We start from the raw sequence: 14,793 nt of genomic DNA, 5'->3' as shown, positions 1-14,793 counted from the left end.
CAGACAAGTTCTGAGGGAAATGTCACGAAGATAAATGTACAGTTATGATACATCTACAATTCTCTCATCACCAATATTCAAAATAAATTAATGATTATTATATGTTAAATACGTATCAGTCATGTCTTGATTTTCTTTCAACAGAAACAGTCCAAATGCTGGACAAGCCATTTAGGTTTACATTTAATAATCGCATGTAGAATTTAATAGCTACTTGTTAATGTATTTTATATAGAACTGTTTGTGTCAGATTTCCTTCTGTTGTTATATTACTGCCCTCTAATGTGCAGTGTAGAAGATAATCAGATTAACTCCATTTATCACTGAATACATGAAAAACTATTTTTATCATCACCACCATAAATTGTCTAAAAGTATAGTAATTTATATTTGTTACAAACAAACAAAAAAACGTTGATAACTAATTTAAGTAGAAAACCTATAGCTACAATTGTAACGTGTAAAGACAATGCTGCCTTAAATCTTGTACGTAGACCATTGTTTCTGAAGAGAACAACAAAATCTCAGCTAAAAACTAGATATTTAAAGTTTTTATTGTGTAAATATAAAACGTTTTTAATTATTTATTATAATTTAAAAAACTAAAAAATTTTGATTGTTGTGAATCTGCTCTTTTTCACACTAAACTTACCCAATACTATTGTTTCTGTTAAACTGAAGTCCCTTTCTAGCCCAGGTTAGCAGCACAAACAATCATATCTTATAGGAAAGTTATCAATGTACCCTTTGTAATTTTTTTACATATTAAAAAAGTTTTGATTTGTGTTATAGAATTCACACAGAAGAAACTACAACGTGTATGTTTCTAAAATGTTTTTCTTGTATAAAGAAAATAATACAGTAGAGGAACAGCATCACATGTGGGTAATATGACAAAAGAACATTTAATATTTCCAAAATTTTTAAATGCAAGTCTCAGTATGTGTAAGGTGACAACTTATGACTGTATCTAACTTGTTGGTCAATCTTTCTTTTTTTCCCATATTTATGGAAGATGTTCAAAACTATTTATCATTCTTAAGCCACGGTCAATATACACACTGGGCATTTGCTATTTACTGATCAGGTCCTGGAAAAAAAAAAGATTTATCAGAATATATTTACATAGTTTTAGAGTCATTTTTAACTTGGCATGTAGTAACTTAATTTACATGTGTGAATAATAATATGGCACTGTGCACAATTTAAACATTACCATTATATGAGGCCTAACTGTATTTCATTCGGTTTGCACACCCAATCAGTACCAATGACCTAAGAATAGGTAAAACTACAATCCACGTTAGGCCTCTACTCAATTTTCCTAAGATTAAAGTCATTATACTGAAAAAATAAAGTTTAACTTGCTAGTTGCCATCAGTGCTAGTACAAATAATGTTTTTTAACTAAATAGAATAATATATAATACAACTTAAAATCATCTTGTATTCATTATATGATTTGACAGAAATAAAAATATTATAGATCAGTCAATGGTGCTCTTCTCCAGTAGCAAGAAAAGCCCCTGTTTTAATTTATGGGTTCACCCTCTCTGTAACCAAATTCTAAGTATATATATATATGTACTGACTGAAATAGTTATTAATTTCACCTTTTCATAATTAGTTTAGAATATAGTTCTGATAACATATATTCAGGTGCAGGTTTAATGCATTTTTGTTAATCTGATGTCAAAAGTTTGTAAACATGTATTAATCCTTTTACTCAGGTAAAGTTGCATATCCTAAGAGACAAAAATTTGCATCATTTTGGCTCTGTTTGTAAACCCTCAAAGGATAGTTAAGACAAATAATGTCCGAATTTCAATGATAAATGATAATCCTTTTCATCTTTGTCCAGTGTGGATGTTTAAAAATGAAAGCATTCCTCTGAACCCCAACAGAAAACTAAGCATGAGGACTTACAGAATTATGGTAAATAAAGATTGTTATTTTTCTCATCTGGTGTGAATGTACAATTTATTATATACATAACATTTCCAGAATCTGCATGTTAAATATACTTTTAAACTCATCTGCTGAGTATTAGTGAACCTGACACCAAATATGGCTTTCTTCACTGTTCAAATTTTGAGGTTCACCCTGCCTAGAATAAAAAAGGCTAGGTATACAATTCTTTCCCTAATGTCGATACCAGTTTCTGCTCTTCGGTACATCAAATGAAAAATTTTAAAACTGTCTAAAAGAAGCAAACTTGGACTTGGAATACATAATAAATGTATGTGAAAAAATGATGTAGGGGTTGAACAAAAATACAACCTTTTTTTTGAAGTGTAATTTTACTCGTATTACCTTCACAAATATATAACCAACCCGGTCTATCCTATACATAACCAACTCGGTCTACCCTATACATAACCAACCCGGTCTACCCTATACATAACCAACCTGGTCTATCCTATACATAACTAACCTGGTCTATCCTGACTTTGAGGATTTTGATTTCCCATCTGTCTCCGTAACTGTTCAACAAGTTCAGGATTTGATGCTTGCATTTGAGCTGCTAATTGCTGTCCACTAATGAAAAGCATTGAATCAATACATAATATTAAAGTCATGAAACATTTATTTAGGCTTAGTCTAATATGTTAATTACAAAAAATAAAAGCTCTAAAGGGGAAAATAAAAAGTGGTAAACAGAACAAAGTACAGATCTTATAATACAAGAACCTTGGTTTGTTACTTTTATAATAAAATAAAAAAGTGGTAAACAGAACAATAAAGTACAGATATTATAATACAAGAACCTTGGTTTGTTACTTTTATAATAAAATAAAAAGTGGTAAACAGAACAACAAAGTACAGATATTATAATACAACAACTTTGGTTTGTTACCTTTATAATCTACGAGGATTTACCAGCAAGCAATAACTAATATTATTGATAAAAAAAATAAAGCAAACTGCAGAAACCAATTAACTTCTTCAAATATAACACATCTGTTTGAGATGATAAAGTTAATAAAAGTACTTTCTATAATTCTTTAAATTTGCTTTGTTATTAAGCACAAGGCTACACAATGGGATATCTGTTCTATGCCCACCATAGGTACAAAAACCCAATTTTTACCATTATAAACCCTCAGTCAATGCAATACTTCAAAACTGATCTCACAAATGGTTAAGAAGAAGTAACATTAAATACTCATCTAAACGTTTATATATTTAGTTTGTTAAAATAAAACATTTCATTTTTCTGACACAATCAGCAAGATGAAAATCTAAAATTAATTTCAACATTTGTTTTTTTTGTCCTGGACAATTTGATTTGTGCATTTTTGAAGTTTAGGAAACTAATCGTAGTTACACCTTCCTACTGTAAATTATGGTGGACATATGCTAAGCAATATATTAAAATTATGTAAATCCTCAAATAACCTTGTGGATTTTAAAGTTTTCCCAATTCTCCTGTAAATGACTATAAAAATGTATATTTGATATACAGAAAAACTAAATAATATTGCATCACTCCAGACTTCAAAGTTGCAGTAAGTTACACAAATTTTAATGTTACCTATAACAGAAAATGAACAAATATTTTTTTTTTGTTTTAAGAATATTTATAAAAAAATTATTAATTTTATCTCTTACGCTTGTAATAGCGCCTCCATTCCACCTCCACCCTGACTCAGTGATCCTTGCATCAAATTACTCATCCTTAAAATCAGAAACAAAATAACCAATAAAAAAAATGGACATTTACAAAAAAAAATTCTAAATGTAACTAATTTTAATAGAAAATAAATGTTATTAAAAAATTCGTGTGTGAAGTGTAAGTAATGCCATCTTGATGCTTGAGAGTTTTGAGTATCATAACCTGCGACTGATTTTATTATGTGTGTAAAAATTTGTAATTTAAATAATTAAATTACATTTACTTCTGAATAACCAATATAACCACAATTTCTGAAGTGTGTTGGCCAAAGAGACAGGGTGGGGCAATAGCAGCTAATACAGTAGGTAACGTTGACACTAAACAAAGTATTAAAAGAAAAACTCAAACCAATTCAACTTTCTCGCTATGGGCTCAGCCGAGTTCATGAACCCAAATTGGCCTTTACAGTTTCTATACTATAACTTCTAACATGTTTTGTGTATCTTCATGAAATTTTGCAAGCTTTCAGTAATCATTAAGTCATTTGTAGACAAAAAAAAAATCAGAATTTTTGATAAAGTATTTTCACTTAAAATTTATCCACGAATATATGGAGTCAAAGTGTTGACTGCCCCGAGTGCAAAATGCTAAGATTAAAAATTCTTCATCTAAAAAATCTCAAACTTCATCTGTATAATCTCTTAAAACCTCCTAAATAAAAGTCAAATGTTTTATTTTCACTAAAACTTTATTATATTTGTTAATTTCTCTACTCTAACTCTATACAAGGTTGGTCAATTTGACCGACCTCATAACCACCATAAAAAAACAAAAAAATCTAAATTACCTTTTTTTTCCTTTCTAGAATGACTTCAAATTGTAACATGAAACTACATTTGTTTATACTTAAGTTTTATTGTTGCCCTTTGAACCATGTGGTGAACATGTAACTCACATTACCTTATTAAATTACATAACACATGGGCTACTCATGAGTTGCTCACGTGCATACCTCGTGAAAATATTTATTATTATTCTTTGTCTAATTTAAAAGTTCCTAATTTTTACATTTTAGTTACTTTTATAATAATAAATAAATAAAGAATACATATGAAAAACAAGAAATAAAGTACTTACCTTGGACTTCTCTTTTTTCCTATTGACTGCCGATGACACTTAACCCTAATATTCTTTTTATACTGATGGTACAACAGCACTAAATTCTTTATTTAATGAAATAATGTACCAAAGAATACAAAGTAATTCCATTTAATCTCCAATAACTATCACAATTTTTCTGGCTTTCTAACAATACTACAAGAGCCATTAAAAATTTAGCTAAGCATGACGTTGTGTTTTCTATGGGAATAAAGTTTGAACTAAAAGCGAAATACAATTTTCTGTAGAAAACATGTCATTCTATAGATGAAAACTTTGGCTTTCTATTGGTTATAAGTGATATAGTATTAAATGTCAGAGAGAACTATTTGCAATTTATGAAAGAGAGGATGTGATTTTCTTGTTTATGGCTCTGTAACCAAATGAGTTTGTTTAGTTTGCTTTGAATTTTTCGCAAAGCTACAAGAGGGCTGTCTGCACTAGCTGTCCCTAATTTAGCAGTGTAAGACTAGAGGGAAGGTAGCTAGTCATCACAACCCACCGTCAACCCTTGGGCTACTCTTTTACTAACGAATAGTGGGATTGACTGTCACATTATAATGCCCCCACGGCTGAAAGGATGAGCATGTTTGGTAGGACCTCGATTCTAACCCGTGACCCTCTGTTTGCGAGTTGAGTGTCCTAACCACCTGGCGGACCAACCAAATAAGATTGAAGGCTATAAAAATTATGCTTTGCTGAGTGATGACAACATTACAATGAGTAATTTATTGTAAATTTCATACTTCTTTGAGGGGTAGTAAATAAATTAGAAAAGGGAGGATACCTAGCGAGCAAATGTCACAATTCTTATACTAGGGGAAATTGAGGATTTTTTAAAAATATTGACTTATAAAATTAAGAACTAAAAACTTATATGAAATAACATTTGGATTATTAGCTATGTTTGATGATAAGTGTATTCATATATTGTGATAAAAAAGTACTTTAATTAAATTTTGAATGCAACTAAAGCATTGTAACATACACAGAAAGTGTTAATTATTGATCACTTCACAGCAAGATGTTAAAATTAAATTATGTTCCAAATGAAATAACTGTACAATCTCTTTTGTACCATCTTGTATATGCAAAATGAAACATTTTTTTGATCCAAGAAGAGCTGATTACAAAATATTAAAATTTCCCACATTTTAGAATAAATGGTATTTTTCTGTGAAGCTTTTAACATATGTTAGATAAGGTATAAACTGTAATAAACGGAAATATACATTTTTTAATCAACTCATTTCAAGGAAATATCAAACAAGTTACATTTGTTTAAGGAGTTGTTTAAAATGTTTTTATTAAAGCTGTAAGCTTTCCACCAAAAAGTGTCAATTTAGACCATCGGACTCAGTTCACAGAATTCTTTTAAGGCTATGAATTTATCATTATACAATAAGCAAGGAAAACTCCAGTAAATGTTTATAAACAGAATTTTTTAAAATCTTTATAAGTAATCAAATTACTTCATAACACAACTAATGAGCAAGATTTCACTCTTTAAATAATGAAAAAAACCTGCTTACATGTTCTGCATGTTGGAATCTTGCATGAGTTGTGTGGCCTGGAAATAATTAAATGGGATATAAGTATGAACTTAAAAATGCAACAGTGATAAACCTATATACATCTTCATTGGAGGTATTAGTTTAAGATTTCAATTTAGCACTCTCACTTTATAATTCACTTAAGATGACAGAGAGGCCCGCACTTATGTTTTCACCACACTTGCACAGTCATATTTTTGTATGACAGGTAAAACCAACTAACTTGTGTGACTATAACTGACAGATTATACATAACAGCACGGTAACAACAGATATGAGCAGCGACTAACAAATAATAATACTGAAGACCCATAAAAAATTTATCGTTGTGGCTATTAAAATCAATAAGGACTACGATAAGCTGGTTGTTTCCTAAACCAAACAATTCAGTCTGGTAATGTATGGAACTACTACCTATTCTAAGATCATATAATGTGGTGCAAGATGAAGCTATGTGGTCACTCTGTAACCAGTGTACAAACTGTCTAATCACATAACAGGTTCATTTTGTATTATCAGGCAGTATATTGTCTATATAAGGATGGCTCGGATTGTTCATCAAAATGGTATTTTAAATATCTCCTCAATAGGTTACCTGAACTTTACAATACCATGCAGTGTTTCCTTTTATAACAATATCTTCGTAATGACTGAGTCACAAGTTTGGGGAATGTCTTTAAGTATCATAGCAAAAAAAGTTTGAATTTCTTGTTCTTCTGCTTATTTTTTTATTACATTATAACTTAAAAACCAAAACAATGATGTCAACCAATTTCACTAAGGTGACAGTTTAAAATGGAGTATCTGCGTTTATAAGTGTTATTAATAACTAGTAGTAATTTAAAAAAATCATAATTCTAGAATAAACAATATTATCATTACCCCTTTAAGTTAGCTTTTTTACAGAAATTTGGTGTTCCTTTAAAAAGCTTAAGTACCATCTAATGATAAACAATAAATATTACAGTTGGAGCCTCATTGTATTTAGAACTTGTCTGTATCTATTGAAACACGGCACAGGAAAGAATTAACATATAGCAATATATTTAACTATTCAATCACAAATGAGTTTAATTTATCCTATTTTTGTCTGTTGATATTCTACTATACTGTGTGCCTGTGCTATTATGTAGGAATGATGCAAATGCCATCCTAAGAAATAGCCATCCCTACATTTACTTCTCTTTTTGAAATTTCTTTTTTTAACTTTTCTATATTTACATCACTTTTGAAATACAGTCATATAGATTAAATTATAATTCCTTTATAGAAAGTATAAAAGTCATAAAACGTGTCAGTATTTGAACATCTTTTTACATGATGCATATAGATAATTATACAAGTAGAAAATAAACATAAAACAATAAATATTTTCTGAAATAAAGCTTGTAAAAACTTTTGTTACCATGTTCATCAATGTTGGGTTAGTCAGTAAGCTAGAGAAATTTAGGGATGTATTTGGTACATTTCCACTAGCTTCTCCAGTCTGGGCACCCTACAAGAAACAAAAACGAAAAATTCAAGCCATTACTCAAGAAAATAAAATAAAGTAAATACATGCTGACATTACCTAATAAACGTGTAAACTTGGTTGTTTGTTTATTGAACTTTGTGCAAAGCTAATCGAGGGCTATTTGCACTAGCTATCCATAATTTTGAAGTTAGAAAAACACGTAGCTTCAAGAAACCTTGATAGAAATGAATAAAAACCCTATAACCCGAGCACTTTCGAAAGGTCCACCTATAGGGTTTTCATTCATCCCTAATTTTGAAGTGACAGACTAGAAGGATTACAGCTAATCAATTCCATCTACTGCCAATTCATGGGCTATTATTGTCAGACCAAATAGAAGAATTTGACTCCTATTCTTATAATGCACCTATGGCCTTTCGAAAGTGCTCGGGTTATAGGGTTTTCATTCAGCCCTAATTTTGAAGTGACAGACTAGAAGGATTACAGCTAATCAATTCCATCTACTGCCAATTCATGGGCTATTATTGTCAGACCAAATAGTAGAATTTGACTCCTACTCTTATAATGCACCTATGGCCCCATTGCACCAAGAATTATTTTTTTTCTGCAGTAATGGGGCATAAACTACACAACCTCAGATCCACAATCTACCATGCTAATCAATGGACAATATTTGGTCCAAAATATCTATATAAACATTTATACTTTTATTTGTCCCCACTGCACAATTCTTACACTTTCATACCTTTATCTTAAACAAACTGTTGTCAAACGTAGCTACCAGAAAGAAAAACCTTGTAAGAACTACCAAAAGAATACAGTAGTTTCTATACTCACACAAAAAAATAATTATATTAAAATGAAACTTTTGTTTTAAGACATGAATTGCTAATTTACTGTCCATTAGTGAGAATGCAATAAATTAAATAATTTCAAAGAACAAATATAAAAAATAATAATAACAGCCCTAAATATGTGGGTTATTTTTGTTATTGATTTCTTCAGCCATTTTACTGGGTTTTGAAACAGTGTTTTTGGCTCCATTCTGAGTCATTGTTTGAGGGAATAATAGGGCTATTAGTCTTGTGATCACAAAGTGTGCAATAGAATGATGAGTATCAAAGTTATTTATTATAAAATCTCACATTCAACAATACATAAAACTAGTAATTTAAGAAACCTTAGTATCAATTTGCTGCATGTTACTGACAGAAATTAATCCAAAGAAAATAAACAAGTCAAATTAAGACAATAGGGATGTCCTACATATCATGTTTTTATTGTTATATAACAACGATTCACACATTTAAGAATAATGTATTTTTTAAAACATACTCTTTCTATAACATTCACACAACTGTCCTGGATACATGGAATACTAGACATTCATATTACTTACTTTTATTACCATTCACTACAAGTAAAGGTCCACACATATTGCATCATATTGAGTAATTTTATGTTTTTCCCAGTTACAACAATCATTAAAAGGAACTGACAATAAACAGAAAACAGTAAAAGTAATTGGTGGAATTAATTACAATATTGACAGTATTCTTGTTTATAAATATTTTGTGTGACTCGTATTATTAGGGACCTTATAATCAACAAAGTCATGGATCCATAAATAAGTTGGTTCACAAATAGTTTAAAAAAATGTGATTAGAAAATCTGGCAAAGACCAATATGTACACCATTAGTAATTTTATAGTCAAACACAAGTATGTCACTCTGTTATGCCTAAAAGCACAAGCACAGAAGGAAAAAAATACTAAGTTCTAATAACTAAAATATAAATAACTTTCATAGAATGTTTCCATTTTCATCAATAACCTATATTTTCTAAATTTGTTTTCCTCATCCTAAGTATTTTATAATTGTTGCTCTTAAGCCTTGAACCATTTTGGTATGAGCAGATGTGGCAAATTAACAATCTTTTTAACCTATTTTTAAGGTACCATATAAAAAGATTCAGGTATTTCTTTTCACGTCATGGCTGTTAGGCTTCCATTTCAATCAAGTGTATAAAATCAAATAATAGCAAAAAAGTAATAGCTAAATCTGAAAACATTATATAATTACTACACAAAATACAAGCAAAAGAAATTAATAGCTAAATCTGAAAACATTATATAATTACTACACAAACTATAAGAAAAGAAAGTAGCAGTTAAATCAGAAAACATTATATAATTACTACACAAAATACAAGAAAAGAAAGTAATAGCTAAATCTGAAAACATTATATAATTACTACACAAAATACAAGCAAAAGAAATTAATAGCTAAATCTGAAAACATTATATAATTACTACACAAACTACAAGCAAAGAAAGTAACAGCTAAATCTGAAAACATTATATAATTACTACACAAAATACAAGCAAAGAAAGTAACAGCTAAATCTGAAAACATTATATAATTACTATACAAAATACAAGCAAAGAAAGTAACAGCTAAATCTGAAAAGATTATATAATTACTATACAAAATACAAGCAAAGAAAGTAATATTTAAATCTGAAAGCATAATTACGACACACAATACAAGCAAAGAAAGTAACAGCTAAATTTGAAAATGTAATTACCTCACTGTAATGCTGCATGTGGTTGACTAATGCTGCATGTTGGTGGCTGTAATGTTGCATGTTGATGGCTGTAATGCTGCATGTTGATGGCTGTAATGCTGCATGTTGATGGCTGCAATGCTGCATGTCGATGGCTGTAATGCTGCATGTCGATGGCTGTAATGCTGCATGTTGATGGCTGTAATGCTGCATGTTGATGGCTGTAATGCTGCATTGTTGATGGCTGTAATGCTGCATGTTGATGGCTGTAATGCTGCATGTTGATGGCTGTAATGCTGCATGTTGATGACTGTAATGCTGCATGTTGATGACTGTAATGTTGCATGTAGATGACTGTAATGCTGAATGATGATGGCTGTAACGCTGCATGATGATGACTGTAATGCTGCATGCCGATGACTGTAATGCTTCATGCCGATGACTGTAATGCTTCATGCCGATGACTGTAATGCTGCATGCCAATGACTGTAATGCTGCATGTTGATGACTAATGCTGCATGTCGATCACTAATGCCGCATGTCTATGGCTGTAATGCTGCATGTCGATGACTAATACTACATGTTGATGACTGTAATGCTGATGACTGTAATGCTGCATGTTGATAACTAATGCTGCATGTCAATCACTAATGCTGCATGTCTATGACTGTAATGCTGCATGTCAATCGCTAATGCTGCATGTTGATGGCTGTAATGCTGCATGTTGATGATTAATACTACATGTCGATGGCTGTAATACTACATGTCGATGGCTGTAATACTACACGTTGATGACTGTTATGCTGCATGTTGATGACTAATGCTGCATGTCGATGACTGTAATGCTGCATGTCGATGACTGTAATGCTGCATGTCGATGACTGTAATGCTGCATGTCGATGACTAATGCTGCATGTCGATGACTAATGCTGCATGTCGATGACTAATGCTGCATGTCGATGGCTGTAAAGCTGCATGTTGATGGCTGTATTACTACATGTTGATGGCTGTAATGCTGCATGCTGATAACATACTATATGTTGATGACTGTATTGCTGCATGTTGATGGCTGTAATGCTCCATGTCGATGGCTGTAATGCCATATGTGAATCACTAATGCTGCATGTTGATGACTGTAATGCTGCATGTTGATGATTAATACTACATGTTGATGGCTGTAATGCTGCATGTCGATGGCTGTAATGCTGCATGTCGATGGCTGTAATGCTGCATGTCGATGGCTGTAATGCTGCATGCTGATGATTGCAATGCTGCATGTCGATGACTGTAATGCTGCATGTCGATGACTGTAATGCTGCATGTCGATGACTGTAATACTGCATGTCGATGACTGTAATACTACATGTCGATGACTGTAATACTACATGTCGATGACTTTAATACTACATGTTGATGACTGTAATGCTACATGTTGATGGCTGTAATGCTGCATGTTGATGATTAATACTACATGTCGATGGCTGTAATACTACATGTCGGTGGCTGTAATACTACATGTTGATGACTAATGCTGCATGCTGATGATTGCAATGCTGCATGTCGATGAATGTAATGCTGCATGTCGATGACTGTAATGCTGCATGTCGGTGGCTGTAATGCTGCATTTTGGTGGCTGTAATGCTGCATGTTGATGATTAATACTACATGTCGATGGCTGTAGTGCTGCATGTTGGTGGCTGTAGTGCTGCATGTTGATGGCTGTAATGCTGCATGTTGATGGCTGTAATGCTGCATGTTGATGGCTGTAATGCTGTAGATAGCAGTATCCTTCAATGGTTTGGTTAGGTGATGCCACAATGTTTCAATGTGATTGACCAATAGTGACATGGGTGGCACTCATGTCCTGAGAACATAACATTATAGAAATTAGATATATATATATATATATATATAACACTATAATCTCTTAGACAGCTTGCTTTCAAGCTCAAGCCCTCAGTTTGATACATGAAATTTATCTTCTTTCTGTAGACAGTAATACCCTCCTAAAGTTTACCCTGTAACATTAACTAATTCTTATTAAACATCTTTATAGGTTTTTAAGAGGGTTTAGAGCAATAACCATCAAGTAAAGGTGCTGTTCTTTGTCCTATGTACTTATTAAACTTTTATTGTTTCCAAGTGTAGATAAAGATTGTTTTGACTGTGCTTGATTTACATTGGGCCTAGCCTCTTAGTTTCTCAAATTCAGTCAAAGTCAGAGAATTCAGAATTACTTTGTAACAAATATCTTGTGGAAACTTCTGTTACTCTGTGGACCTAATCCATTGCTATAAGGGAAATCAATTTCAACTGAATGTACCAAAGTGGGCTCAGGTATGTACAGACATGTTCAACAAATGATAAAAAGATGTTCTTGTTGGAACTCCACCATGTCAAGATATCTTTGTCCTCCTTTATTCTTACAAGACTTTGATAAGTATCAAAGGCCACAGTGAATTACAAGTTATCAGTATAAGTCAATACTTGTTTCAAACTGGGGGAGGTTAAATGTTCAATCTTTGCAAAAGGTCCTGAAATTTAAAGGCTGATAACTCCTGATTAAAACTTCTTGAATCAAAAAATCACCAAGCTTAAATGGATCCTGGATAAATGGAGATATACAAGTTACACATGTAAAACCTACTGCTGATCCTTGAGGATTTTCCTTCAGCCTCTCTTCTGCTACCCGAAGGTTGGTAATATAGCTCTCATTATGAGGATCAAGGTCTACTGCCTTTTTGTAACAGTCCCGAGCACGAGCATGTTGATCTAAACTAGCGAATGCTAACCTGGACACAAAAGAAAATTCGTTTTTAACTGTTATGATTACACACACATTGTGTATTATCATGCATTACATTCATTAGAGAAAAACATTAGATTTGAAGGTTTTCATATGTAGGAAAGAAAATAAATATTTTATCATATACTGAAAATAACTTACTATGCACTTTATATAAATTAAATTTCTTTTAATGTTTGTTTGCACAGCACAGCATTTTGTTACCAGTTAAAATAATTACACATAGTTACATCTATTGCTAATCCAATGATTTTGAACTCAACGAACATATGTTATTATGATCTGTAACAAAATAAATGCTTGGAAAGTCCCTTTTTAAGACAAGCAATTCTTTGGCTAATAAACTAGTTGAAATGAAAAATGTGCTACATTCTTTTTAACACAAGTATGTATTTAACCTTTTTCCAGTCATGAGTTTGGAAATTTAACAGGAGCAAAATGTTATGATGTGAGAAAATACATTTAGTCTATCCACTCAAACTGCCTTCAAAATAAAATCATAACTCAAATGTTGAGATTTCAATTTTTTTGACACGAGTTTTAATAACATTTTTTTGAATAAATTAAATCAAAACTACTCTACTAGCCACAATTTTCAATTTTTGTCCCTTATTGTAATTATAATTGTTAAATTTCCAGCAGTATAAATACATGTCAGTGGATGAAAGTAAAGTGCAAATCTATAAAATTTACACCCACTTGAGGCTTATTTTTAACTCAAATAGTTTGAAAATAGTGAAGTTTTTAAGTTGGTGACATCAAGAACTGTAAAAGTAAACTATCTGCATGTTTTGTTTCACAATTTTCTACTTTCTAAAGCTAAGAAAATGGTAAATATAGTTTCTGAAAACAGAAAATTTTCTTTCTCACAATCTATTCTCTGTAAATTTCCTTCTCTTGAATAGTTACACTACATTGTAAAGTTATATAAATTTTTTACTGTACCTAAAGGCACGTGGGATTTTGTCTTTTAATTTATTAATGGTTTTCTATTACTTGTTTGTATTACCAGTACGGTAATACACTAACTTGACGAGTTCCTTCTATGTTTATTTATCTTACATAAGTAACTGCTTTGGCAGATAATTTTCTGTTTACAAGAACTCCAGAGTTCTGTAACTTATAATAAACTAATTTGATGAGTTCCTTCTATGTTTACTTATCTTATATAAGTAATTCCTTTGGCAGATAATTTTCTGTTTACAAGAACTACAGAGTTCTGTAACTTATAATAAACTAATTTGATGAGTTCCTCATATGTTTATTTATCTTACATAAGTAATTCCTTTGGCAGATAATTTTCTGTTTACAACAACTCCCAAGTTCTGTAATTTGAAGCCACCATGAATACTAACTTTTTATTTTGCCCCTTAGGCAAAGATAGACATTATTAGACAACCCGTGACCCATTGGGTTACCCACTATTCAGAGGTAATGAAGAATTTAAGCTAATTTCAATCTTGCACCGAAATGAAGGTTTATTTTGAGATAATTTAACTAAATATTTCAATCCATTCATATTATTCATAATTCAAGAAAAGATATCTGATTGTTGATCTGGAGTAAAAGTAAAGACCATTTCATTTTTCAAAAAGTGAAATCATAGTTTTCAGATATTGTG

The 14,793-nt window shown here is 31.3% G+C and overlaps 1 protein-coding gene across 2 annotated transcripts in view; it reads right to left on the bottom strand.

The window, feature by feature from the left end:
- Positions 1 to 821: 821 nt before the first annotated feature.
- LOC106470314 (small glutamine-rich tetratricopeptide repeat-containing protein beta-like) overlaps positions 822 to 14,793 on the bottom strand; it is a 29,576-nt gene continuing 15,604 nt past the window's right edge. The window contains exons 7-12 of one of the 2 annotated variants that reach the window (XM_013930861.2): positions 13,014 to 13,158; positions 7,732 to 7,821; positions 6,306 to 6,343; positions 3,612 to 3,677; positions 2,434 to 2,537; positions 822 to 1,090 (exon numbers count right to left, since the gene is read on the bottom strand). In XM_013930861.2, the coding sequence (XP_013786315.1) occupies positions 1,077 to 1,090; positions 2,434 to 2,537; positions 3,612 to 3,677; positions 6,306 to 6,343; positions 7,732 to 7,821; positions 13,014 to 13,158 (457 nt within the window). In that variant the 3' untranslated portion in view covers positions 822 to 1,076. The remainder of the gene's footprint in view (positions 1,091 to 2,433; positions 2,538 to 3,611; positions 3,678 to 6,305; positions 6,344 to 7,731; positions 7,822 to 13,013; positions 13,159 to 14,793) is intronic. The other variant, XM_013930862.2, reaches the window with a different exon arrangement.

Source organism: Limulus polyphemus, unplaced genomic scaffold (assembly GCF_000517525.1).
Source record: "Limulus polyphemus unplaced genomic scaffold, Limulus_polyphemus-2.1.2 Scaffold3937, whole genome shotgun sequence".
Taxonomy (NCBI): domain Eukaryota; kingdom Metazoa; phylum Arthropoda; class Merostomata; order Xiphosura; family Limulidae; genus Limulus; species Limulus polyphemus.
Note: the sequence above shows the minus strand (reverse complement) of the source record. Positions and strands in the feature narration are given on the sequence as shown.